At 48.1% G+C, this 23,986-nt stretch overlaps 1 protein-coding gene across 6 annotated transcripts in view; it reads left to right on the top strand.

Moving 5' to 3' along the window:
• The window catches only part of SMARCAL1 (SNF2 related chromatin remodeling annealing helicase 1), a 57,032-nt gene that overhangs the window by 9,402 nt on the left and 23,644 nt on the right, over positions 1-23,986 (top strand). For 5 of the 6 annotated variants that reach the window (XM_025891904.2, XM_025891898.2, XM_025891902.2 and 2 more), the window contains 6 exons: positions 64-114; positions 4,658-4,844; positions 8,260-8,410; positions 10,025-10,183; positions 13,955-14,020; positions 22,255-22,395. In XM_025891904.2, coding sequence (XP_025747689.1) covers positions 64-114; positions 4,658-4,844; positions 8,260-8,410; positions 10,025-10,183; positions 13,955-14,020; positions 22,255-22,395 — 755 coding nt within the window. The remainder of the gene's footprint in view (positions 1-63; positions 115-4,657; positions 4,845-8,259; positions 8,411-10,024; positions 10,184-13,954; positions 14,021-22,254; positions 22,396-23,986) is intronic. The other variant, XM_025891907.2, reaches the window with a different exon arrangement.

The following is a 23,986-nucleotide window of genomic DNA, read 5'->3' as shown; positions in this document are numbered from 1 at the left end:
TGTAGTGACCCAGCAGGAGGGCGCAGGGTGTCACGCTTGCTTGTTTGTTTCTTGTCATTGCAGATGTCAAGACCAGGAAGTGGAACTTTCTCTTGGAAGAACACAGTAAACTAAGTGAGATGCCTACCTTGCTTGTTTTATACCATGCTAGTGTTAAGCTTTCATTGTCTGTCTGAAATTTAACATATTTTAAAGGAAGACGACTTCTCCACCGCCCCCGACTCCCCGCGTGTGGTAATTTTACGTGCTCGTGCACAGGACAAGTGAGGGCGAAGATGTTCCCAGGCAGCTGAGATGGTGGCTTTCCAGCCACCCAGCAGACGCAGGGCGTCTTCCATCAGAGTATGGCGGTGCTTGTCAAATTCCTAAGGCCTGTGAGAGAAGTGTTAGATGGGGACTTTGGGCATCGGACGTGAACTAGGTCTGCTTAGCATAGATGGGAGCCACTGTAGATTCCCTCTAGGAACAGGCTCTCGGTTTACTTCTAGAACCAGATGATCAGTGAGAGTCAGAGGGTCTGAGTGGTTATGGGCTTCGTAATAGGCCTGGATGCACACTCATTTAATTAGCACTTTGGAGACTGACCAAGGGAAGGGATGTGTGTACGGGTGTAAGAATAGGAAGGAGAAGCCTGTTTGGGCTCACCATTCGTCTCTGTGCTCTGCATGGACAGGGCAGTAAATTCTAGTGTGCCTGAGAAAGGGGGACGTGGGCATGGCCCAGCCTGCCCTGGTACACCCGTCTGTCACCCATCTACCGAGCTGTCACACACCCGCAGTGGGTCTGCAGCTGGTACAACTTAGGTTCCTCCAGCTTGGCCCCCTGAGGATGCATTGGGCCTCGAAGCCAGTCTGGTCCCAGTCAGGCCAGGAGAGACAAGCTCCAGCCGAGGAGCTCCGAGTCGTTGCCCATCTTGCCGAGCAGGCCAGGGCTGTCAGCAAGAGGGAAGAGCTGGGTTTCTTCCCTCAGTCTCCTCCTTGTGTGACTTAGGAGGTGACATCGGGCAGGGGCTATCTAACATTTGGGTCCCCTGGTCCTTTCAGTGAAAGAAGGGGTCTTCAATCCGTATCAGCCCTACTGCCAGAAATTCAGTATAAGGGAAGTGCCTTTGATTCCTTGCAGAGAGACTTGCTGCAAACTCAACGTTAAGTTTGAATGTGATGAGGTCCTTATTTAGTATCAGCAAATGCCTGACGAGCCGAGACCCCGTGGTCACTGCTGTTGGGAACTTGTGATTCACAGCGAACTATTTGGCGAGAGCTGAATTATTGATGAGCAGTGGGAGTGTTTCCTTCTCGCCCCCTTGTTTTTCAACCACAGAAAGATACATAAAAATGTTAGCCATAAAGACTGACTTTTGTGGACCAACGTGTGAAAGCAGGATCCGGACAGAGTTAGCAGAGGAATGTAACAAAAAACCATGACTTGCGACTCATGTGACATTATATAATGGGTTCAAATCTTGTGTAGGCCATAGACTTTGAGATGTCTGAGGAAAACGACGGATTCTTCACCCAGAAAAAATGCACAGTAATGGCCACATGTAAAATTTTGCATTTGATATTAAGAACTCCATGGATCTGGAGTTAAGAATTCTAGAGTTAGGGATCAGATTGCTGTTTTAAGTGCTGGCTTGTCAATACGGTGTCTTTATGGAGGAGAAGACGGATTCTCCCCACTTCGTAGATAGTGAAAAGCTTGAACCCAGAGAAAGGAACCCGTTGTTTTCCCTTCCTGGAGCATTACAGGGTCACAGTAAAGACCGTGATGGAGATCAGGCCACACAGGTGATCTTGACTTTGTAACGTGACCCATTTGGAAACGTAGAAGCCAGACTCATGAACAAGAAGCTGAGGAGACGAGACTCTGCCCAGTGACCCAGCTTAGTCCTGATTCCACTGCTGACCGACTGTAAGCCCAGCGACCCTGCACCTCTCCCCACACCCCAGGTCTTGTTCCTCATGGGCGAAGCTAGCTTACTGACCCTGAGCTAGTGAACGTGTGCATACGAGACTCATTAAGAAATGACAATAAGACCGCCCGAGTATATGAATGCTCACTGATGACGTGGTGACGATTATTTGCTCCAAAGAAGAGGGATCTGAGAGCTTCCCTCTCCCTCTTTTCTCAGTGACTTGAGGCCTTTTGCCCACAGTGAAATTGGCAAAAGGCCTTTTGTTTTCCCCGGGATGTCACAGTCCAGAAGGGTTCTGCATCCCCCTCACTGATCTTGTCTTGTCAGCTGCTATTTGAAAACATTAACATCTCTCTGCTGTGTGGCTCGCTAGCATTCTGCCAAAGAGCTGTTTTACAGAAATGATTTCTAGATGACTCATGAAGCCAGACAGCACACTCCTGTCATCTTCCAGCCCCTGGAAAAGACATCTGCAAACTGGGGGGCTTTCTCAGAAACACAGCCACTTGGCTGAACTAGCAGCACAGGATTATGGAGGCAGTAGTTTGGTGGGGGACAGGGTGGAGGTTGCTTTTTCTTCTTGAACGGCTGGAGGAACATAATGCTTAGAAAGCACCACATTTCACACCAGCCGGATCATCGGGCCTTTTCTTAGCTTCCATCAGGTATTCGAGTGCTAGCGATCACCAGGATTAAAATGAAAATGGTTTCTGAAAGCACATGGGGTGCTCAGTCTCCTGAAGTGTGCAGAAATCATGTTCAGATTTAATTTGGAGGCATAAAATGTATTTCTCCATCAATATGGGAAGTCTCTTTTATATTAAAGCTGCCAACCTTACCTAATTTCTTACTGTGGTGATTCTGTTCACACAAGGCATTTCCAGAAATAACTGGTATATACATTTAGCGAAAAATGGAAATGGATTTAAATATATTGAGAACACAAAGCGACTTAAGGTAGCAGTAGATGGCTCAGCCCTCCATATTCAGATCAGTATTTGCAATGGTAGCCAATTGATGGTGTGGCAATGAACTTGGAATGCCTTGTGAGGGTATTAGGAAAACATACAACTGTATGGAATACAGATCCAACAACCTTAGAATTTCAAATAATATTGGGGAGAAATGAAATATACCCAGTTTTTTATTTGGGTCCTTCTACCAGGTTCCTGTAAACAGCCCCTTGGAAGGTTACAGTGACACCCGGGGTGTCCATGCAAGGTAAGGGATAAAGAGCAGTCGAAGATCTGCAAACAGTAGTACACTTCAGTTAGGTTTTTCAAAGGACATCTCAAAAGCTACAACCCATAGGACAGTGGGCTGTGATTAGTAGGTAGATGATAATTCTACCACCAGGGATGTCTAGGCCTATCATATTTAATTTTTAACTTGTCTTTCTCCTACCCCCAGAATTATCTGTTTTATTTGTATCTCTGGTTTATTCTTTTTCTGTTTCTCTACTTAATAAAGGGGCTTTTTTAACCCCCTTCTTAATTTTAAAGTCAGGTGAGGCTAAATTCCTTCAAAAAGCAAAAATCATTGAAATTAATTTGCTTTCATTTCATGTAGATCCCAAGTAATTTTTCCCACTTGAGGTAATGGGTCTGACTGGAAGGGGAGATTTCCCCATCCATTATATAAGGGGATCTGGAACCTGGAAGGCAAGTAAAGACCCCTAAAGACAAGCTTTAATTGAAGGAGTCAGAGCAGTAGTCACTCTTGGTAATAGTTTAGACTCTGAGCATAGCAGAAGTGGGTAAATTATTCTTGTAAAGGGCCAGATAATAGAGGCTTTAGGCTTTGTGGGTTGTGTGGTCTCCCGTCTGCTCCATTCTGCTGTTGTGGCAAGCCCACAGCCATGGGTAGTCCATAAGCAAGTGGTCATGGCTATGTTCCATCACATTTTCTTTACAAAAGCAGGCAGTAGGCTGGTTTAGCTTGCCAACACCTGCTTTCGAGGCTAGGTGGGGTGCTGTCCAGTCGCTTCCAGACCAAGGGACTTGCCACCCACTTCACCGCTGACGTCACGCTCGGACTCCCCTCTTGCCCGGGGAGATCAGTGTTCTCTTAGCGGAAGGCAACAAGGGTGCAGGACCACTTGTATTTTTATCACTTGGTGGCCTTAGCATGGACCCTGCCCTTTGTCATTGCTATTGTAGTTTGTAAATAGCCCTCCTGTCCTCCTGATCTTCCTTGGAAACACCTAACCGCTGCTCTGAACAGAGCACAGCGCTTCCTTGCCTATCGGCAGCAGATAATGTCAAGTTCTCGACTTCTCGAACATCAAAACCCAAAGAAAAAGAGAATGAAAGCACAACAAGATTCATTCATTCTGCATCTTGCTTTTTTTATGAGTCTTTCGGGACTGGTTTTTAAGAATATGGGTCCTTATTTGAATGGGAATAGTAAGATAATTTTTTTTTAAGTTACTTTGGGGTAAAAAAGAATCACAGAAACATCTGCAATTCTTCCCAGGGTCCGTGTAGTGTAGAAAATAAATTTGGCATTCGTGATTGCCCTCTTATTTGCAGAAACCAGGAGCAGAGAGGGAGCGTTAGCTCTCTAGGTTTATGTGCTTGCTCAAGATACGATTGTCAGCCCTTGTTTTCTCTCCAGTTAGGTTTTTGAGAAGGTGGCACACAGCAGAATTCCAGTCACTGAGCTCTGTATTTCAAAGCCCCTTCACTGTCCTTAGCTCTCATGGGCATTTCCCTCCAAGTCATACACCTCTGTCCTTTCTAGTCCAGAGCGTGCGCTGCCTTCCGCAAGTTCAGCTGGATCCTCTGCCCAAGACACTCACCCTGGCATTCGCGTCACAGCTAGAGAAGACGTCTCCCTGTCTCACAGAACCCATCCCCGAGGCAGATCTTTCTGGAGTGGACCCCAAGCTTGTGTCCAATCTGCTGCCCTTCCAGAGAGCCGGAGTCAAGTAGGTTCTTGGGTCTTCCTCTCACCTGGGCTTCATGACTCATACAAACTGGGTTCAGATGCTCTCTTTTAAGAAAACTCATCTTTCATGGACGTCTACAAGCATCTAGGCATTACACAGCCAGGTGTGCTGTAAGCAAAGCCTGATTATAACCATTGCTTTCAAATTCCATGAGTTAATCAGGGCTCTGGATCGCAGGTGTGCAGAAACCCAGCTCAGACCGGTTCAAGAAAAGAGATTTCTCCGTGTAGGTAGTAGAAAACCAAGGTCTCCAAAGATCTCATCAGAACTCTCTGTCCCACCCTCAGTTTGCTTTGTTCTCAGCCAGGTGCTCCTCAGGTGTGGTGGCTAGAGCTCAGCAACCCAGCTTAAGCACCTCTTTCCTGGTGGGCCCGACACTGACGGGCATGAAATCAGGCCTGGTGGGCCTGAAATCTGGTGCCAATGCCAGGACCAGTCGCTGTGGCCTGGGGGCTGGGGAGTCTTACTGGTGAGACTGGATGACAGGCCCATCCCTGGAGCCAGCTGGTAGCTCCCCCTGTCCCCGAGTTACTGGGACTGAGAGTGGAAGGTGGTGGTTTTCCAAAAGAAAGTCAGGGTATTCTTATTACAGACAGAAAAGAAGATAAGCCCACATCATGACCTGTCCTGTTTTCCAGAGCTTCTTGGGAGAAGCGAAATGACAGGTTTGAACTTGCCTTCTAGTGAGAATACTAGGGGTCAGGGAGAGGAAAGAGATGGTAAGAGCTTCATCTGTCATTCAATGGTGTGGCTGGGGATATAGCCCTGGATAAGGGAAGAAAGTAAATCACCATGGACCTGGTGAATGAAGACAGCCTGCCCACAGGCAGCCTGCTCGTGAGGTTTTGGTAAAAGCTTGGCCACTGTCTTGGACAGGATTTTGTTCTTCGATTTGGGCACAGTCACCCTCCCTGCATTCCCGTGGTCCCAGCTCTGCTCACACCCTTTCCCTTGTTTTCTGTCCCAGCTCCATCTGTCTCAGATAACACTCTTTGCACAACTTCATCTTGCTTGAGAGGTTACCCACCCCCGCCCCCGGACAGCCTCTGTCTTCGGTGCCCAAGCTCCCCTGGGCTCCATTAGAGATCCTGGGCCCGTGTGATACGTGCTGCCTTGCCAGTCAGGCCGTCCTGTCGAATGGCTCTGTGTGGAGGCCCCCCAGGCCTGATGCGAGCCAGAACCAGAGCCTGGCCAGCAGCTTCCATCTTTTTCCTTGTGGTTCTGAAACCACTAATGGTACTGATAGCCTTTTTTCAAAACTGTATAGTTAAATCCAGGTTTTAACTTTCATTCTCTGAAGAGGATTTTGGTGTTGAGGCAAAAGGGCTGGCAGTTCCACGTTGGTTTTGTAAGACCTACAAGGAAAACACCCTTAAATTTATGGAGCAAAGTCTCTTAGATATATATCAGGTTTTCCAACATCTAAAAGGTTCCTTTTAACGGATGAGTGAGGTGAGACCCAGCATGACAGTCATCTGCCCAAAGTCACTCAGCTTCCAAGAGTGGAAATTGGAGCTGAAATCCACGTTTTGTGATGATGGGCGCAGTACTTGTGTTCTATCAACTGCCCTGTCGAAAATGGCGTTCAGCTGTATGCTTGTTTCTCTGTTAGGCAGGCATTTCCTTTGTTCTCATTTTTGGCCACTTTGTTCCTTAGTTGGGCTACTTCAAGGCAGGGGAAAAAGGAAAGACCACCACTTTCAAGGGTCTCTTCTGCTTTGAGAATGACCAGATGGACAAACCATAGGGACGTTGCAAATGGCCGAAGCAGAGGGTCCTTCGTGGTGTGTTGCTTACTTAGGTGCCCCCATTCGCCCTGGCCGTCAGTTTTGTAAACTAAAAAGTGAGGTAGAAAATGAATCTTTTTCACACCTGCCTCCCCCATCCATCTGTGTGGAGGGTTGATCCTGGAAATAGTCTAGAAGATTTAACTGGGGCAGATGTGCCGAGAAGAGGCTGGACCTGTCGGAGAGGTGAGGTGGCACCGTGCCGGGCTCCCTTCCTTGCCATGGAAGGCACATGGTGGTCACGGCCCCGGGGTTGCAGAGGGGGTGCTGCCTCCCCTGGTGGGCCGCCGTGGCCGCTGAGGGGACAGAGCAGTGCTGTGACGTGATGTGTGTCGTCCACCGAGCCCGGGCGAGCCGGCTCCTACCACCCACAGACGCACTGCTCACTTTGCCGCCTTTGCTGAGTGCTAGCTTTCGAAGGGCAGGCAATTCAGAGCGGCCCCCCGCAGCCTGCAACTCCTGTCAGCCGTACCCCCTGCTGATCAGAAAGGGCTACACTCGCTGCGTTGGCTGTGTGAGAAGGGAAGAAAAAGAGCTCGTCAACAGGCTTATTCTCAGGCTTCCGAGCGAATGATCAGTTTTTCAGGAATTGAGATGAAAGAGGGCCAGTGTTTGGAGCAGGAGACCAGACATCTGGCACTTGGGATCCTTTTTGCTTTTCACTGATTCATTTGTGAGTCAAGCAAGTCCTTCTTAGCATTCATCTTGATTATTTTTCTCTTTTTTGTGGAATAGTGGTTAGAAGAGAAACACTTGGCCAGCACGTATGTGGTGCCAGGCACTGCAGTCAGTACCCTAGACATTAGCTCTGTTGAACCCTGATGAGGGTCTCTGGGGCTGAGGCTCGAGGAGGTGAGTTACTTGTGGGAAGGCACCCCGCTGCGAAGCGGTGGAACTGGGATGGCCTGTAGGCCAGTCGGGCTCCCGGAGAGTGGAAGAGCATGCCCTTCTTCACAAACTGTCAGCAGGAGTTGTAGCGCTGGAGGGCTGCGGGGTCCCGGCGGCTACTGGCGGAGGAGACGCTGCTGAGGCTGGTGCTCGCGGTAGACAGACACCCTGGCGCTGCCCTCCCTCGGCCTGTGCTCTTCTGCAGCGTCCTCTGTCTTTGCCGCTCCTTCCCTTTGCCCCTGTGCGTAAATGTCCTCTCTGACCTTGAGAAAGCCTGATGTTGATGCCACCATCTCTTCCTTCTTCCCTTCCCTTCTAGGCAGACTTCTCACGTGAACAAGGCCGCCCCTCCTGGCCCCTGTTTAGGGGCTGTTTCCCAGTCTCCCCCCTCGTCTCTCCTGCACTGGGCTGGGGGGGCTGCCTCTCTTGGAAGCTTCCTCCCTTGGCTTCCGTGACCCAGTTGTCTTCTAGAGCCTCTCTCTACCTTTTGACCACCATTCCACGTTGTCCCTATTTTGACTCTTTAGTATTATTATTGCTCTCATGCTGTCCCATATTGGCTCCTGTCTTCCCTCTCTGGGGGAGCAGGGCCCATGCTGCGTACTGCGGTGGCCCACACGGAGTGGCCCATACTGAGTATTGCTTTACCTGGTGGCATGATGGTGGATTAACCCCTGACAGACCTGCCACGCCCCTGTCCTTCCCTCGTCTGCTTTCAGTTTTGCCATAGCGAAGAGAGGCCGCCTGCTGCTGGCTGATGACATGGGCCTGGGGAAGACCATCCAAGCCATCTGCATCGCGGCCTTTTACCAGAAGGAGTGGCCGCTCCTGGTGGTGGTCCCGTCATCTGTGCGCTTCACCTGGGAGCAGGTCAGTTCTCCCTGTGTTGTGATTTTTACCAGGAAGTGTCCTCATTGTTGAAGCAATCAAATAACAATTTGGGGACAGGGCCTGGGGAGCTTTAGAAGATCCTGTGTCAGCTGAAGGAGGAAGGGAGAGGAGGTGGTGGCCTTCGGAGGCCAGGCTCATGGTTTTCTGAACTAGAATCAGGTTATACCTTTAGGGAAGAAAGCCGAGGGGTTACGGGCTTAGACTTGCCGCTCTCTGGCAGCAGACACTTCCTGAGCACCTCCTGTGCCCCTGCTGCTCACCCCGCTCGCCTGTACCACATGGAAGTTTCAAAATGGCTACCTCCTCTATTTCCCTGAATCCCATAGCAGCTGTGTGTGAGTGGACCCAGTTGGTATTAACCCCGTTTACAGATGACAAAACTGAATCTCAGCGAGGTGAAGCAGCAGGCTCACTGGTAGTTGGAAGCATTGTTGGACCTCGAAGGGGCATCTCCTGAGTTGTAGGATCAGGGTTTGTGCACCCTGCAGAAGGTGGTGTGGGCAGGATGTTCACTGTCAGCCGGGTGCCATTATAGCTGAAGAACCTGACCTGGACATTGCCTTAGCGCTCGGCTGTGAGCTTTGTCTGCCATATATCCAGGGATCAGAGTGCTTCCGTGAAATGAATAAACACCCATAAGAGCAAACTTGCTGGAGAAAGGAGACCTAATTCATCGTCTGTAGCTTTTCCCAGCTCTCTGCTACTCATGGCAGCTGCTTCCTCACACGTTGGCTTCTTACTAAGCACCCCCCACCCCCCGCGAGCCACTTGTGGAGAAGAGGCAGCTCTGCCTGTCACTGGTCAGCCTGAGGCCCAGACATGCCCTTCCAACTGAACGTGCATCACAACAATACTTCATGTTTCCCCCCGTCCTTGTGACCTGAATTCCACCACTGCCTCTAGAAACGAACAATTCAACATATATTTATTTGGTGCGGTTAGGTTCCCACAGCACCCTCAAAAATTCCCCAGAGAAAGAGAATCAGGCGGTCACTTAGTTATGAGCAGGGCCAAAATTGGAGAAAGAACCAGCCATCGACATCACTGTAGTGTCAGCTCGGGGACCCAGCCCCTGACCTGCAGGTACCTGGTGGCCTTCCGTTGGCTCCAGGCACTGGCTTGGGCTAGGGATGGCAGGATTTCTGGAGAGAGCAGGTGGTAAGTATTTTTGTCATTATCAGTGTCTTTGGTATATACTAGTATCTGCTAAAAATTCCTTTATAAAATTCCTCCTAAAAAGAGTCACATTCTTGCCCTGCAGAAACTTGCCATCTAGTTAGAGATTCGAGGCCTGAAATCTGCAGACACCGCAGTGCCTGCTAACAAGCGCTTGCTTACGAAGGTGGGCAGTGTTGTGTCAGTGGAAAGAGAAGGAGCAGATGGGTAGGAAGGAGGGCAGTGAAGGCAATTGCTGTTCATGGGCCCAAGGGCACCAGCAAATACAGGGGGGGTATGGAGAGAAAGGCGCTGAGGCCGTTTTTCGGGGAGCATTAACATTGTCCACTGAGAGAGTGCCATTGATGGGTGGGCTGGGGTCTCAGTGGGCGGCTGCCGGCCGGATCCCCAGGTGTCCTTCTCCGCTGTCATCCCCAGGCCTTCCTTCGGTGGCTGCCGTCTCTGAGCCCGGACCGCATCAATGTCGTGGTGACCAGCAGGGACCGCCTGATGGCTGGCTTGGTCAACATTGTCAGTTTTGACCTCCTGAGCAAGTTAGAAAAACAGCTAAAAACACCCTTTAAAGTTGTCATCATCGTAAGTGCCTCGGCAGAGTCTTCAAGTACTTCACCTCTGGGGAAACTTTCTTCTTGAAAGCTCCGAGAACTTTCATGTCTCTGCTCTCCTGGAGCCTCCCTCTGTTTCTGGGAGAATAGAAATTACTGTCTTTAGTTTGTGGGAAACTGACATTTTACTCATCTCAAATTGCAGTTCTCAGCCCTGGCTACATGTTAGAATCTCCTGGGGAGTGCTTTGAAAAGTGTCATTTACTAGGCCTGAGCTGAGGGTTTGCAGCCCATCTCCCCAACGTGAGGTCATGGATGGAGGCTGGCTTGGGGGCCCTGGGCCCCCGGGGGGACAGCAAGGGCGTATGCCTTCATCTGATGGCCTCTCTTGTCCAAATGGCTCAGATCAAACAGTAAGGTTTTCCCAGCCAATGTAAAGGACCCCCCCCTCCCCGACCACGCAAGAAGAAGTATAGCTGACCCTGGAACAAGATGGGTTTGAACTGCATGGGTCCACTCATAGGCAAATGTTTTTCAACAGATACAGCAAAGTACGGTAAATGTGTTTTTTCTTCTTTATGGTTTTCTTAATATTTTTTTCTCTAGCTTACTTTATGGGAAGAATACAGTAAATAACCATATACCATACAAAATACGTACTGAATGTACATGTTATCAGTAAGCCTTCTGGATGAGTAGTTAAATTTTGGGAGAGTCAAAAGTACATGCTGACTTTTGACTGCAGGAGGCCGGGGGGGTAGCACCCCTAACCTCTGCGCTATTCAAGGGCTAGCTGTACCTTTCACCGGTTTTTGGTTTGTTTTTTTCTTAAGTAGGCTTTACTCAAGTTCTGCTCCTAGATGGGACCATGCATCTTTCAATTAACTGGCTTTTCTTCTTTTCGCTCCGCAAGTCCTCCATAAGGAAAGTCTAGAGAGGCCCTGTGCCAACCACCTGGCAGAACTCAGTGTATTCATGTGGCTCACAAATAAAGATTAGGAAAAGGCATGCAGCTCCCACCCCCCAGTGCAGGTACCCACTAACAGGCATTCAGGGCCACAGAGCACAGTGGATGATTTTCAGCAGAAGTTTACCCTTGTTTCTCCTCTTGGCAAAGAAGGGGAAGCCAGTGCCTCCGGACTGATATGAAAGGTTCTTCTTTATTCAAACGTGTGAATTTTAAAAGCCCGTGGTGTTTTCCTTCTCTTAAAAATAGAATTCTCTGCTGACGGTGGCTTCCCAAATCCTGATGCTCAGAATGTATAGTGCATATCTTATCTAGGGGGAAGGAAAGGAATGAGTTTTTAGGGGGCCCAGAAAAGTCAACAAGATTGCAGTAGAGCCTGTGGGTTTCTCAGCACGGGTCTGGCTGTCAGGGGAGACTCGTTCATCCGTGTGTTCAGCCAACACTGAGCACCAGCACCACACCCTGCACAGTACTACGCACTGAAGGTGTGGAGGGAGGAAGGTCAGCCCCATTCTCCAAGATACCACAGTCCAGTAGGACAGACACACACACACACACACAGATCATTAGAATACATTTTAGTGCCCAAGTATCGTACACACACACACAGATCATTAGAATACATTTTAGTGCCCAAGTGTCGTGGGAGCTCAGAGAAGGGAAGAAGGCACAGTTCCTGGTCTCGGGGATCTATTATGATTTGGACGTGAGAACCATACTATATTCCTAGCTTAAGCAAACTTAAATGTTTATATGTTTTCACAGCTGTAAGGGTAATGAGTCTTTGGGGAAGTCATTTCTGGTTTGGCACAAATTCAGGTGTGGCTTTGAAAAAATGTTAGCATACACGTGAAATGCAAACATTAAAAGAAGTATCCCAGGATGATGGTGATGGTTCTTTAGTAAGTAGGAAGAATAATGCCTCCATTTCTTGGGTGTTCTCCTGTGTCAGGTACTTTACACATAATTGCCAATCTTCCCCGTGGCCCCTGACGCAGACATTATGTCCATTTCACCACTGATGGAACTGACAGTGAGAGCAATTTGCCCACAGGCATGAAGCCAGAAAGATGGGACATCATTGATCAAAGCTGGACTGCATCATGTGTCTCTGTTTCTGACTCAACACTTCAACCTGCCATATGATTTTTGACAAGCCACTTACCACCTGCTTCAGTTATTTAAGAGCCCTGTCTTCTGATTTCAGAGAATTGTTACAGGAAGGAATAAAGTGTCAGCTCTAAGATGTCACGCTTCTTAGAAGAGAATTCAGGTGTAAGCCATTCCTTGTGGTTAGTTATAATAGTGGAACATTTTAGCCCATTGGTTAAAAGGGTCCATTCCCTTCCCCATCCTCTGTACTTCCTGCTGTTTCTCACTATAGACCCCTTCCTTCTTGGCTGTCATATGGGCTCATCATCAGACAGGAGTACGAATGTCTCTAGGACAGGTTTCTAGGAACAGATGCTCGGACATTTGCGGTTCATCTTGCGCTCCTCTCTGTTGCGCTTTTGAGGACCACTTTGGTTCATCATAGCTGAAATGGAACAGGATTTTTCTTACAGATCACCTCTTGAGATAGAGTCGGGATCCCCTTGGTGTCCCTATCACAGGGTGGCCGATACCACTGAGTGCTTACTGAGTTCAGTGGCAGGACTGTTCTAAGGGCTTTATGTGTGTTAGTCCATTAATTAAAGTAACTTGGTAAGTTAGGTAGCGGTGTCTTACCCATCTTACCCATGGGGAAACTGGCACCATAGAGAGGTACATATGTACCTGTATGTATGCTGTGTATGCCCAGGTCCAAGGCACGTAATTTGTGTACCAAAATAGAAATTTCTTCTCCAAATAGTAAGAATATGTTAGTTACTCATTTGGCTGTAGAAAAATATGACAAGGGTGCCTGATGGGCTCAGTCGGTAGAGCATGTGACTCTTACCTCAGGATTGTGAGTTCGTGCCCCAGGTTGGGTGTAGAGATGACTTAAAAGTAAAATCTTTGGGGAATCTGGGTGACGCAGTTGGTTAAAGCACCTGACTCTTGGTTCTGGCTCAGGTCTGCTCCAAGGCTCGCAAGATTGCGCCCCGTATCGGGCTCCACACTCAGCGTGGAGTCTGCTTGAGATTCTCTCTCCCTCTCCCTCTGCCCCCCTCTACTTGTGCACTCTCTCTTTCCCAAATAAATAAATAAATTTAAAAAATAAAATCTTTAAAAAAGAAAGAAAAGAGAATATGCCATATTCTAGTTTGCTCATGCATAGAATGTAGAGCTATGTAATCAGACACCATGTTGTAAACCTGAGAGGACGGGAATTGGGTCTTCTCCCCCTCCTCGAGTTCCCACGGTACTCTGTCACACTTCGTCAGTGACAGCACTTATAACGTTGTCTGCCCAGTTGTGGTGTGGCTGACATCCTTCCTGTCTGGTGAGCTCCAGGGGGCAGGAGCTGGGCACCATGCTGCACACCAGGGCAAGGCACACAGTGGGCCCGCGCTGGCGTCATGCTGTGCAGACGTGAGGCACGTCGTACTAAGCAGCAAACCACCTCGCAGCAGGTTGTTCAGCGCCGCCTGGGAGGTGGGATGGCCAGAGAGTCACTAACCCCACTTCACAGTTGGCAAACTGTCCCGGAGAATTGAAGCGACTTGCCCAGAATAAAGTGGGAAAGCGGCAGCAGAACCTGGGTCCTTACCTAGGCGCACAACTGTTTCCTTGAACAGAAACTAAGGGAGGCGTCCCCAATGTGACGCCGTGCCAGGGTCAAGCTTAACGTGGGCTCTGGCTCCACCCGCTCAGGATTTGGCCTTGTTCACCTATGTGACCCTTTCTTTTCAGGATGAATCTCACTTCCTCAAGAACATTAGGACTGCCCGCTGTCGTGCAGCTATGCCCCTCCTCAAGGTGAGTCCTTCTGTGTCTTGCTCAGGCTGGCAGGGGGGCCAGGGAGAGCAAGGGCTTCTGTCCAGGGCAAGGGGCTGTGGGCCACGGACGTGACTTAGCCTTGACTCCGGCCGTCAGCGCCGGACTCATTTTTCTTCCTAACTTCCTGCTAAGGAACTGGCAGTCGGTGCAGTCGTTTCTTTCTCTCAAAGATGAAGGCCTCTGGAAGGTCGCAGGCTCGATGGGGACTGCACTGTAGGTCCTCCTTGGGCTCCCAGACAAGGCAGAGGGGGGCCACCAGCAGCATGCCCTCTGAACAGCTCAGGAGAAACTTCTAAGTCACTTTGGGGACAGAGCTGTCGTGGTGCTGAGAACCAAGGGAAGAGGAGTCATGCAGACTCGGAACCGGGCCATCGGGTATCAGCAAGAAGCCCTGCAAAGCTGAGGTGTGCCTCATAAGCCGACTCCCTTTCCCGAGGCCCCCCCTAAGCCTGTGTGGTTATCGAGAGGATCAGCCATCCACAGCCCTCACTGTGGTGGTCTAAACTGAGCCCTGAGTGCTTCGGTGGGTCGAGTCTGCAGGGCAGGCGTCGGTGTGGATCTAGCATAGCTTTACATCTGTATCTAAAAGTGTGCTATTCTGACATCCCACCCCAGACGGTGGGAAGGCCCCCAAACTTCCTTCCATCTTTTTGTGGTGAGCTTTTTCTTAATACTGGGGAACACTAGTACAATCAGGAAAGTTGCTTTTTCTCTTAGAACCAGATAGAAACCTCTCGCAGATGACTTTGGGAGACTCTACTTTGGTTTATGTACACTGAGCAAACTAAAGTCTGTGTTTATCTTGTGCTTCCTTAAAGCAGCCTTTGTGTTGTGCCAGCAGTCTCAACTGCAGTTTTCATTGCTTAAGTGAAGCTCGACGTTGTACATAAACTAGGGAAGACAAATACGCTAAATGTTGGTGAACCTTATTAACATTGTGAAATTAACTTAATTTTTCCAACTCCCCGTAAAGCACAACTGTCTACTCGTTTCAAGTTTTGTTTTGTTTTCTTTTGTTTTAGGAATAACTAGTAACATGATACGTCTTCCAAAGCAGCATTACATCCTGTGCTCTAGACTCCTTTACTTAAAAACCCTGATTCTCTGCTCGCATTACCTATAAATATTTACAGACACACTTAAATGAAATGTTTTTCCCAAAGTGGTGACCCTTCTTTTGGGGGGAGGCTTCAGTAGGTTTTCTTTTGAGAAATGTTACCGGATCTTCACACCGTGGTTCCAGTATTGCAGCCGCCCCTGGAATTAAATCTGTGCCCTGATTGCTTAGAAGCTGTGCAGTAGGTAGGTATCACTGCAGGTGCAGAAGGAAGCTCCTTTTTCGTTTTTAGATGATGTCATCTATTTGAGAGAGAGAGCAAGCAAGAGAGAGCATGAGCAGGGGGCAGAGGGAGAAGCAGAATCCCCGCTGAGCAGGGAGCCTGATACGGGGCTCGCTCCCAGGACCCTGGGATCATGGCCTGAGCCGAAGGCAGACGCTTAACCGACTGAGCCACCCAGGCGCCCAGTAGGAAAGCTGAGCAACCATCTTGTTCATGCGGTCATCGCCTGGCCAGGCGAACTGGACTACATACTTGTTTCTGAAACATATGCTTCTGGGTCAGACCTTTTAAAGCAGCATTTACATCTTTAATGTCATGGGTGTATTTCAGATTGATGCATTTAGGACAAATCTTTTAGCTGTTAACTAGTATAGATTACTCTGCATTTGCTATAGAACTTGGATGAGTTAAACTTTAAGATAGGACCCATGAACGCAGCCTGCTGTTTACGGAGGTGTCTTGAAGCCCCTCTTGTTTGTAAGGTTGACTTCACAGGAATCCAGGCTGCTGATGGGATTGAATGGAAGTGCAGCTGAGGCATTATGTGCTGTTCTGCTAACCAGACCTTTCATCTCTCTGCTGTATTTTCATCTAGGTCAGAGTTTCTCAGTCTTGGCACTGTGGACACTTTGGGTTGGATCGTTCTTTCCTGTGCAGAGCTGTCCTGCACCCCGTAGGATGTTTATTGGCATCCCTGGCCTCTGTGCACTAATTGTCAGTAGTTCCCCCCCCCCCCCCCACACACACATCAGTGGTGACAACCAAAATTGTCTCCAGATATTGCCAAACATGCCCTGGGAGAGACAGATCACTCCTCTCCATCTCTGTTGAGAATTACTGATCTAGATACTCTAAGAAAATGGATCTAAATATTTTGGGAACAAGAGGAGAATTCGGAGAAGTAAAATATGCCTTTATAGAGGCACAAAAGGGCCTAATTTAGTACCACTTGATTGTTCCTCTAACTTGTGCATCTCCTAGAAACTGTATTCTCATAATTAATATTTCAAGACATGTTCAGCAAATGTGCACAATGAGGTAATTAGGTGATATCCTGCGGTCTGTGAGCTAGCCAGGCCGGATCACGTCCCGGAAATGTGGGTCTTGTAAATGGTGACAGCAGGTGCACGCAGGGCACACGTGGCTTAGGTTGTAGGAAATTGGAGTTGTAGTCCCCTGGGAAATGTGACATCTTTCTTCCCCCACAGCACTGTTTGCTTGGGTTACCAAGCAAGGTAGTTCTATTTTTTTTTCTTTAAATTTTTTTATTGTTATGTTAATCACCATACATTACATCATTAGTTTTTGATGTAGTGTTCCATGATTCATTGTTTGTGCATAACACCCAGTGCTCCATGCAGAACATGCCCTCTAATACCCATCACCAGGCTAACCCATTCCCCCACCCCCCCGAACCCTCAGTTTGTTTTTCAGAGTCCATCGTCTCTCGTGGTTCGTCTCCCCCTCCAGTTTCCCCCCTTCATTCTTCCCCTCCTGGTATCTTCTTCTTTTTTTTTTTCTTAACATATATTGCATTATTTGTTTCAGAGGTACAGATCTGTGATTCAACAGTCTTGCACAATTCACAGCGTTCGCCATAGCACATACCCTCCCCAGTAGTTCTATTTTTTATGTACACGTGTGTAAAAGTAGGCAAGACAGAAAGCTATGAAGAACAAAATTCCAATTACCTTAATTCCCTCCAACAGAGAAAAACCACCATTAACACGTCCGTTGTAGGGCAAGGTTATCATTTTTAATGGCTCTAGAGCCTTCTGTTGGATGGATGCATCCCATAATTTAGCCCTTAGTTGGACATTGTTTTGCTGTTATCAATAATTCTGCAAGTGAACGTCATCGATGTACTGGTAGCTTGCAAACTTTGACCTATTAGGACAAATTCCTATGCACAGAATTGCTGGGTCAAAATTTCACTTTTTGATAGATGCCTCTGAAGTCTGGTGCGGCCAGGCATAACCGTCTTTACTCCCACTGAACCCAGATCACACAGTCTTCTCCATATGACTCCAACCTGAAAGTTGTCAGTCGCTTGCTTTTGTGCAGTGAGGTATGTGTTTGAGTTTTTCTTTGATTTATAGCACTTTTTATTGTCAGACTAGTGTTCGATTATTTCTCTAGAGGTAAAAAGCCCTCAAAATCCCACCATCCTTTCCTACTAAATAGCTATTTCTCTTTTTGTGAGTGGAGTCCTTTTTACATCTCTAGTGACTGGTTAGATGAAACAAGAGTAGAGACCTAAAATGTATGAGGTTTTTCTTTTTTCCTTTCTCATTAAAGGAGTTTAAGTAGATGATATATTCAGAAGGGTGTACAGTGAAAAATAACTCTTTCTTCCTCTTCTGGGGCCCTCATCCCTTGATTTCTGTCTCCAAAGGCAGCCAGAGTTACCAGATTCTCACATTTACTTCTAAAACTTAGTCTGTTCCCAGCTAAGTGTGTGTGTGTGTTCCCTTCCTCCCTCCTTAGAGTGTTCCTCAACCGCTGTTTTGCTCCTGCCTTTTTTCTCTGAGTAGTGTATCTTGGGAATCATCCTACCCCATTTCAGATGACTGGGCCTCATTCTTACAGATAGTATTGTATTGTATAAATCTGTCGTAATACATATCATCTGCTCCCTTTTGATGGATTTATAGCCAGGCTTTGGCCATTACATACAGTATTACGGTGACTGTCTTTTCATATGCTATACAAGAAGCAGGTGGTAGAAAACCCAGTCCCTCCTCGTCCGGAAGAGATGGCTCTTTGCCCCTCTCAGCCCGAAGGGAGAGTGGTATCATTTGGAAGGTCTGTTCTCCCAGTGTGATTCCTGCGGGAGGAGTCCCTTGAGGTCCTGCTGTTCTGGCAAATTTCCTCCACTTTATCACAGAATCAGGAAATTGTTGGAGTCTAACACTTAAGGTAAAATAGACTATTTTTTTCTAGAGGAAAAAAACATACTTATTGTTTAATTTGAGCCTGTGTGTTATATTAATAACATCTATGCCCATGCATGCCTTGAAGGTCAAAACAATGTAACTTTAATTAGCTGTTATTATGCCATTTGATGTATTCTCATACATTTTGGTGTTTGTGAACCAGAACACGTGTAGACCCATCCTTCCTTCTTTCTTTTTTTTTTTTTTTTTTTTTAAAAATTTTTTTTTTTTTTTTTTTATTTTTTAGAAATGAAAACAGGGAGAGGAGGGACACAAGCAGGGGGAATGGGAGAGGGAGAAGCAGTCTTCCTGCGGAGCAGGGAGCCCGATGCGGGGCTCGGTCCCAGGACCCTGGGATCATGACCTGAGCTGAAAGCGGACGCGTAACGACTGAGCCACCAGGCACCCCCTTCCTTCTTCTGTTCTTCCCACAGAACTAGTCACCTTTTACATGGCATCGGTGTTTTATTAATACCAGGGCAGTGATGCTTGCTTAGCTCTGGTTCTCATGCAAATCAGTTTGGTGTTGGCAGGAGCTCTCAGACTTGTGACTGGAACTTTCTCTCTTTTGGGAAAAGGCTAGATCCTAGAAGGAACTGTTTTGTATGAAATACGCTGACCCAGCCAGAGACTCAGGAAGGCCATCTGACGTATCACTGGGTGGTAGGTGGCCCTCTGCTGATCCCTGGGGTGGCCAGGGGTCATAATGATGCCGTTTGTCTTGGTTTGGTCTTGCATATCATGGAGAGCAGAGGGAAGAACAGAGCCTTGATCTTTTTCCCGATTCCGGTCACTGGGTTTCTCCTGAAGAGTGGGTTTCCCCTCTTGTTCTCAGGGTTTAGACTTAACCACAGGTGTTGACTCTTCTGTTGCTTCTTGGCTCATGACGGTGATCCTGCCTTTGTTCTTGATCTCTGTACTTTTGGTCACATGCCCCCAGACTGTGTTTGCCACTCTCCTTGTTTTTGAAGATTCTGTACTGACTTCTGAACTCATGACAGTGTAGCTCCGGTGTCCCTGCCTCATGGGGCCAGTGTGTATCAGGACACTTGGGTGGCATGGGGGCGTGACCTTCTCTTTGATGTCACCAACTTTCTCAAGTAGTACTTCTAAGTCACAGGGGACTCAGCCTATAGACTGAACTTTATTTAGAATACCGTTAGGAATAACATGGGACAAGAATGGGGCTCAGCTTTGGGGAGCATGACTTTTTCCCCAGTCCAGAGTCTTGGTGAAGTGTGTTATACCCAGTCAGAATTATTCGGTAAAGCAAGTTACTGGCTCAGTTGGAAAAAAGGAGGTAACAACAGAAAGTGATGAAGAATTCCCAGGCTGCTGCTTGTGTGAACTTACAACAGTTTCAGCTCTTCCCTGCAACAGAGCCTTCTCTTGGCTCATATTTAAAAATCTCTGTGTAGTTTATTTACTCTGAGTTGGATTCGATTCTCCTTGGCAAATTATATATACTAACTTGTCCTGCTAGCATCCTGTTCCCCAGGGCTGAACTGATGACCTTAATCCCTTAGGAAACTGAACCTGTCTTTGAAGGTCACCTGCCCCCAACAGTGTCTGCTCCTGTGAATCACGTCATTTCTCTCGGACATCACACAGGAATGATTTTTTTCCATTGCTCCATAATGGATTTCCTGGGGGCCGCTCTCTTTTGTTAGCCAGAGGAGTTGACTATACACTGTTCTGTTTAGTGTTGATTTACGTAGCTTTATGCATTTCTATTTTCCGAAATTGGAGGTTCTCCGAGGTGGAGGGTGACCCATAAATCATGGGCAGCTGGGCAGGTGGGCAGGATTAAAGGCCGTTTGGGTGACAGTGATGACAGTACCAGCATGTTGGGGCTGAGCAGGGAGCAGGCTAAATCATTCCAGAACAGAAAAGACGCTGTTCTGGTTTCTTTTCAAAGCTGGCCTTTTTCTTTTTCCATAATGCTGCCTCTGCTTTTTAAACACCCACAAACACCCATTTTCAATGGTCTCATCACCCCTAGTCCAGGCAGTGTATGGGAGAACGGGCTCAGAATTGACTCTGACCCTTATCCTGAGAATAAGGGAGACACTCCTCACTGTATTAGAGGACATGGAATGGCCAAAAATTCCTGGAGGTAAAATCCATTTCAGCCCTAGAAGGAAGCCTACCACGGAGCTCATTGTCTAGAAACACCTTATTAACCACTGTAACCTTGAGTTAACGAGGGAAGTATAATACCCACCTGAGAACCTGGGAGTTATTTTCCATCACCTGATCTGTGAGCTGTCTCCGCCCAGGCTCCATCCCCAGGCAGCAGCAGAACAGCGACGTGGGGAATCGGTTTGGGATGACACGCCGATTTTCTCTCATCGATAAGACTTCTCATTGTCCCCGTTTCATTGAAGTGGTCTTGAGCCAAGGCAAGCGATGCTACAGACGTCATTCAAGAAGCTCATTGTTATTTTAATGAGTCTGCATTAAACTGTGCAGGAAATTAGAAGCCTGGGTAATTGAACTGTGGAAAATTATAGCTGGAGAAATTCATACCTCTCCTGTCATAATGGAATTAGGTATTGGCAGTCACAGAGAGGGCAGAAGTGCATCTTGAGAGTTATATGTATTGTATATGTATAAAGAGTCCTTTTTCTTCCCTCTGTTGCACCTTTATTTATTTATTTTTATGAGGCAGCATATCCATTTGAAAACCTAATTTCCTCCCCTAGGTGATTTACTGCATGCCGTTGCCTTATACTTCCCTCGTTAACTCAAGGTTACAGTGGTTAACAAGGTGTTTCTAGACAATGAGCTCCCTGGTAAGGCTTCCTTCTAGGGCTGAAATGGATTTTACCTCCAGGAATTTTTGGCCATTCCATGTCCTCTAATACAGTGAAGAGTGTCTCCCTTATTCTTACCCTCTTTCCCATCTTAGTAAGAGGTGGGATATTTCTGTCTGATCTCCTCAGGTTCAGGTTGGGGTCAGGCTAGTGAGCAACCTGGAGTTCATCACTGGAATCGACCATTTATTTCTGTTCTACCTACTGCTGAGCAGGCTGCTGCAGACCTGGGCTGAGTTTAGGGTAAATGGATCTGGGTCCCACTTTTTAAAGTCCTTATTAACTGCAAAATGAGCTAAGTCAGGGAGCTCCTGGGGCTCAAAGCGTTGTGCATCTGAGTTAGCGACAGCCTCTTTGTCCTCAGAAGAAAATCAGGTAGAGGCTTGTGCACAGGCCACCCCTGACTTGTCCTCCTGGCAGTGAGAAAGGGCTGGTCCTCAGTGTCATTTTCTGACCAGAAGTTCAGCTCAGATGTCAGAGATCCTCTCTGGAAGCCAGGTCAGACCTGTTGCTCTCTGTCCCCCACTTCCACTTCCTCTTCCAATGCTGGATTCATTGAGTTTTTCCCATCTTCCCGGGGACACTGGTTAGCTGAATATTTCTCAGCATACAGCGAACATTTGTTGGTTGCTTACTTTGTGCCAGGCTCTGTGCTACAGAAGATAAAGGTGAACACAGCCCTGATCTCAAGACGCTCACAGTCTAGTGAGGGAGACAGAGAAGGTGGAATTCAGTATCATGTGCTGAGTCCTGATGTAGGGACTTATGACAAAGGCAGCCTAGGAGGTGGCATCCCGCTGCTTACGTGGGTCACACCATGAGGCTCTCGGAACGTGTGTGCTCCTCTACCTTTGCTTAGAGTTCCCAGGTATGGGCCACACCAGGATCTGGAGTGAGGCCAGCCTCTGGTGTCATTGGGATCTAGATCTCCCTGGGTCAAGAGGAGTAAACTGGCGAACTGCCAGCAGTCAGGGCGCCCAGGAAGGGAGAGGTGCTCTGGCTGCCTTTCAAGGCACTTTGCTCTTCCAGGGGCATCCAGCTCCAATCCCAGTGGGGCATTTGGGATAGGCCCTAGGTCCTCCTCTGTGCGCTCTCAGCACCTTTGGCTGTTTGTCTTCTAGGTTGCAAAGAGGGTGATCCTGTTGTCCGGCACGCCAGCCATGTCCCGGCCCGCAGAGCTCTACACCCAGATCATCGGGGTCAGGCCAACTTTCTTCCCTCAGTTTCATGCTTTTGGACTTCGCTACTGTGATGCCAAGCGGGTATTTATTCTTTCCTCCCCTCCCCCTCCCCCCAACCCACCGCCCGATCCCTCTCCCCGATTTTGATACTTACCTTTTGTTCCTTCTCTTTGGCCATGGTATGATCAGAAGCACACTGGCCAGGGAACCAGACCCAGATTTTCATCCTGCTTTGCCCCTAACTCTGACCTTCAAGTGTCCTCAAGAAGAAGAACAGTCCCTCCTAGTTTTAATGCTTGTGATTCTAGGGTGGGGTTTCCCAATAAGGCGACCAGTGGCTGATGTGTAGGTGCCCGGAGCTCTGAGAAGGGCACGGAGGCAAGCTAGGGGTGCGGCTGGGGCCCGTATCCTCTGCATGGAAGAAACAGCAGAGGCCTCGAAGCAGGAAGAGGGGGAGTGTGATCTGGAGCTGCCTCGGTGGGCTCTCATCAGCCAAAACGTCGACTCGTTACAGTGAAGTGTGCCTGCTCAATAGGCCAGAGCCTCTGACCTACAGATTATCTGTAGGTGCCAGCAGGGCAGGTGCCTCTGGGACTCGAGTCTGCGCAGCTTCAGTCTCCAAGGATGGCAGAGGGAGCCTGTAACTGCAAATGCCATTGCAATCAAAATCTTGATTTCTAAAACCTCGATTTCTTTTAACTGAAAAAAAGTATTTATTTAATGACTTGGGGAAATAAAAGAGTAGGAAAAAAGTAGGATGCGAAATTTTCCCCATCATTCAGTCATTCATTCCTTCTCTCTTCCTCTCCCTTCCCCATCCCCTCCCCTTCTCCCCCCCCACCTCTCTTTCATTTATGATTGGAAGATAATGTACACCAAAATGGATTACTTTGGTAAGCCAGAAAATCAACATTTTTTTAAGTATTTAAATGACATTATTCACCGATCCTCCATTCCTCCTGATGGGCCATTGAATCCATCAGTGTTCATCAATCGGATCCAGCCCGCTGAGCGTGGGACACTGTCCTCCTCAGTAGAGGAGGCTCCTCACCAGAGCCTCCAGGATTTCCTCTCTCTCCTTGTCTACGGCCATGCCTCCCTCCACGTCAGCAGCACGTTTGTGGCGGACTCAGCATGTTTCCTGAGCTAGGGGTGCCTCTCAGTGTCAGGCAGCCATAACCAGCTTGGCCAAAGCCTGTGCACGTTTCCAGTATTCTTCCCCAAAAATAACTCGAGAAAGGATGACATGGAGAATCAGCTCCTTGTTTGCTGAGGTGTTCGTTTTTTTCCTTACTCAGCTGAGCTGTCTTCTTCTGGGATTGAGCTGCTTTCTCTTCGGAAAGGGACTCCTCCTTCTTGGCCTCTAGTGCCTTCTGCACTCTCTCCAGACCCGCCAGTGGGATACAACTCATCTGTTTGCTGGGGTGCCAGGGTCTGGGTTGGCCATGGGGGATGGAAGCATAGGTCCTGGTTGGCGACCTTGCAGATGCTCACGGGATATGGACGGGGCTGGCTGGCATCTTCTTCCTGTGCCCCTAGTAGCTCTCTCTGACCCAGGCTCTGGAACTTCCACAGTCAGAAAACCAGAGGGAAGATTCGCTAATTTTTCTTTCTCACTTCCATTTTTGAAAGTCGCCAGGGCAGTGAATTTATCCTTCAGCGACAGATCTTC

Source organism: Callorhinus ursinus, unplaced genomic scaffold, assembly GCF_003265705.2.
Source record: "Callorhinus ursinus isolate GAN/ISIS: 27379988/994484 unplaced genomic scaffold, GSC_fseal_2.0 scaffold2, whole genome shotgun sequence".
Taxonomy (NCBI): Eukaryota; Metazoa; Chordata; class Mammalia; order Carnivora; family Otariidae; genus Callorhinus; species Callorhinus ursinus.
Note: the sequence above shows the minus strand (reverse complement) of the source record. Positions and strands in the feature narration are given on the sequence as shown.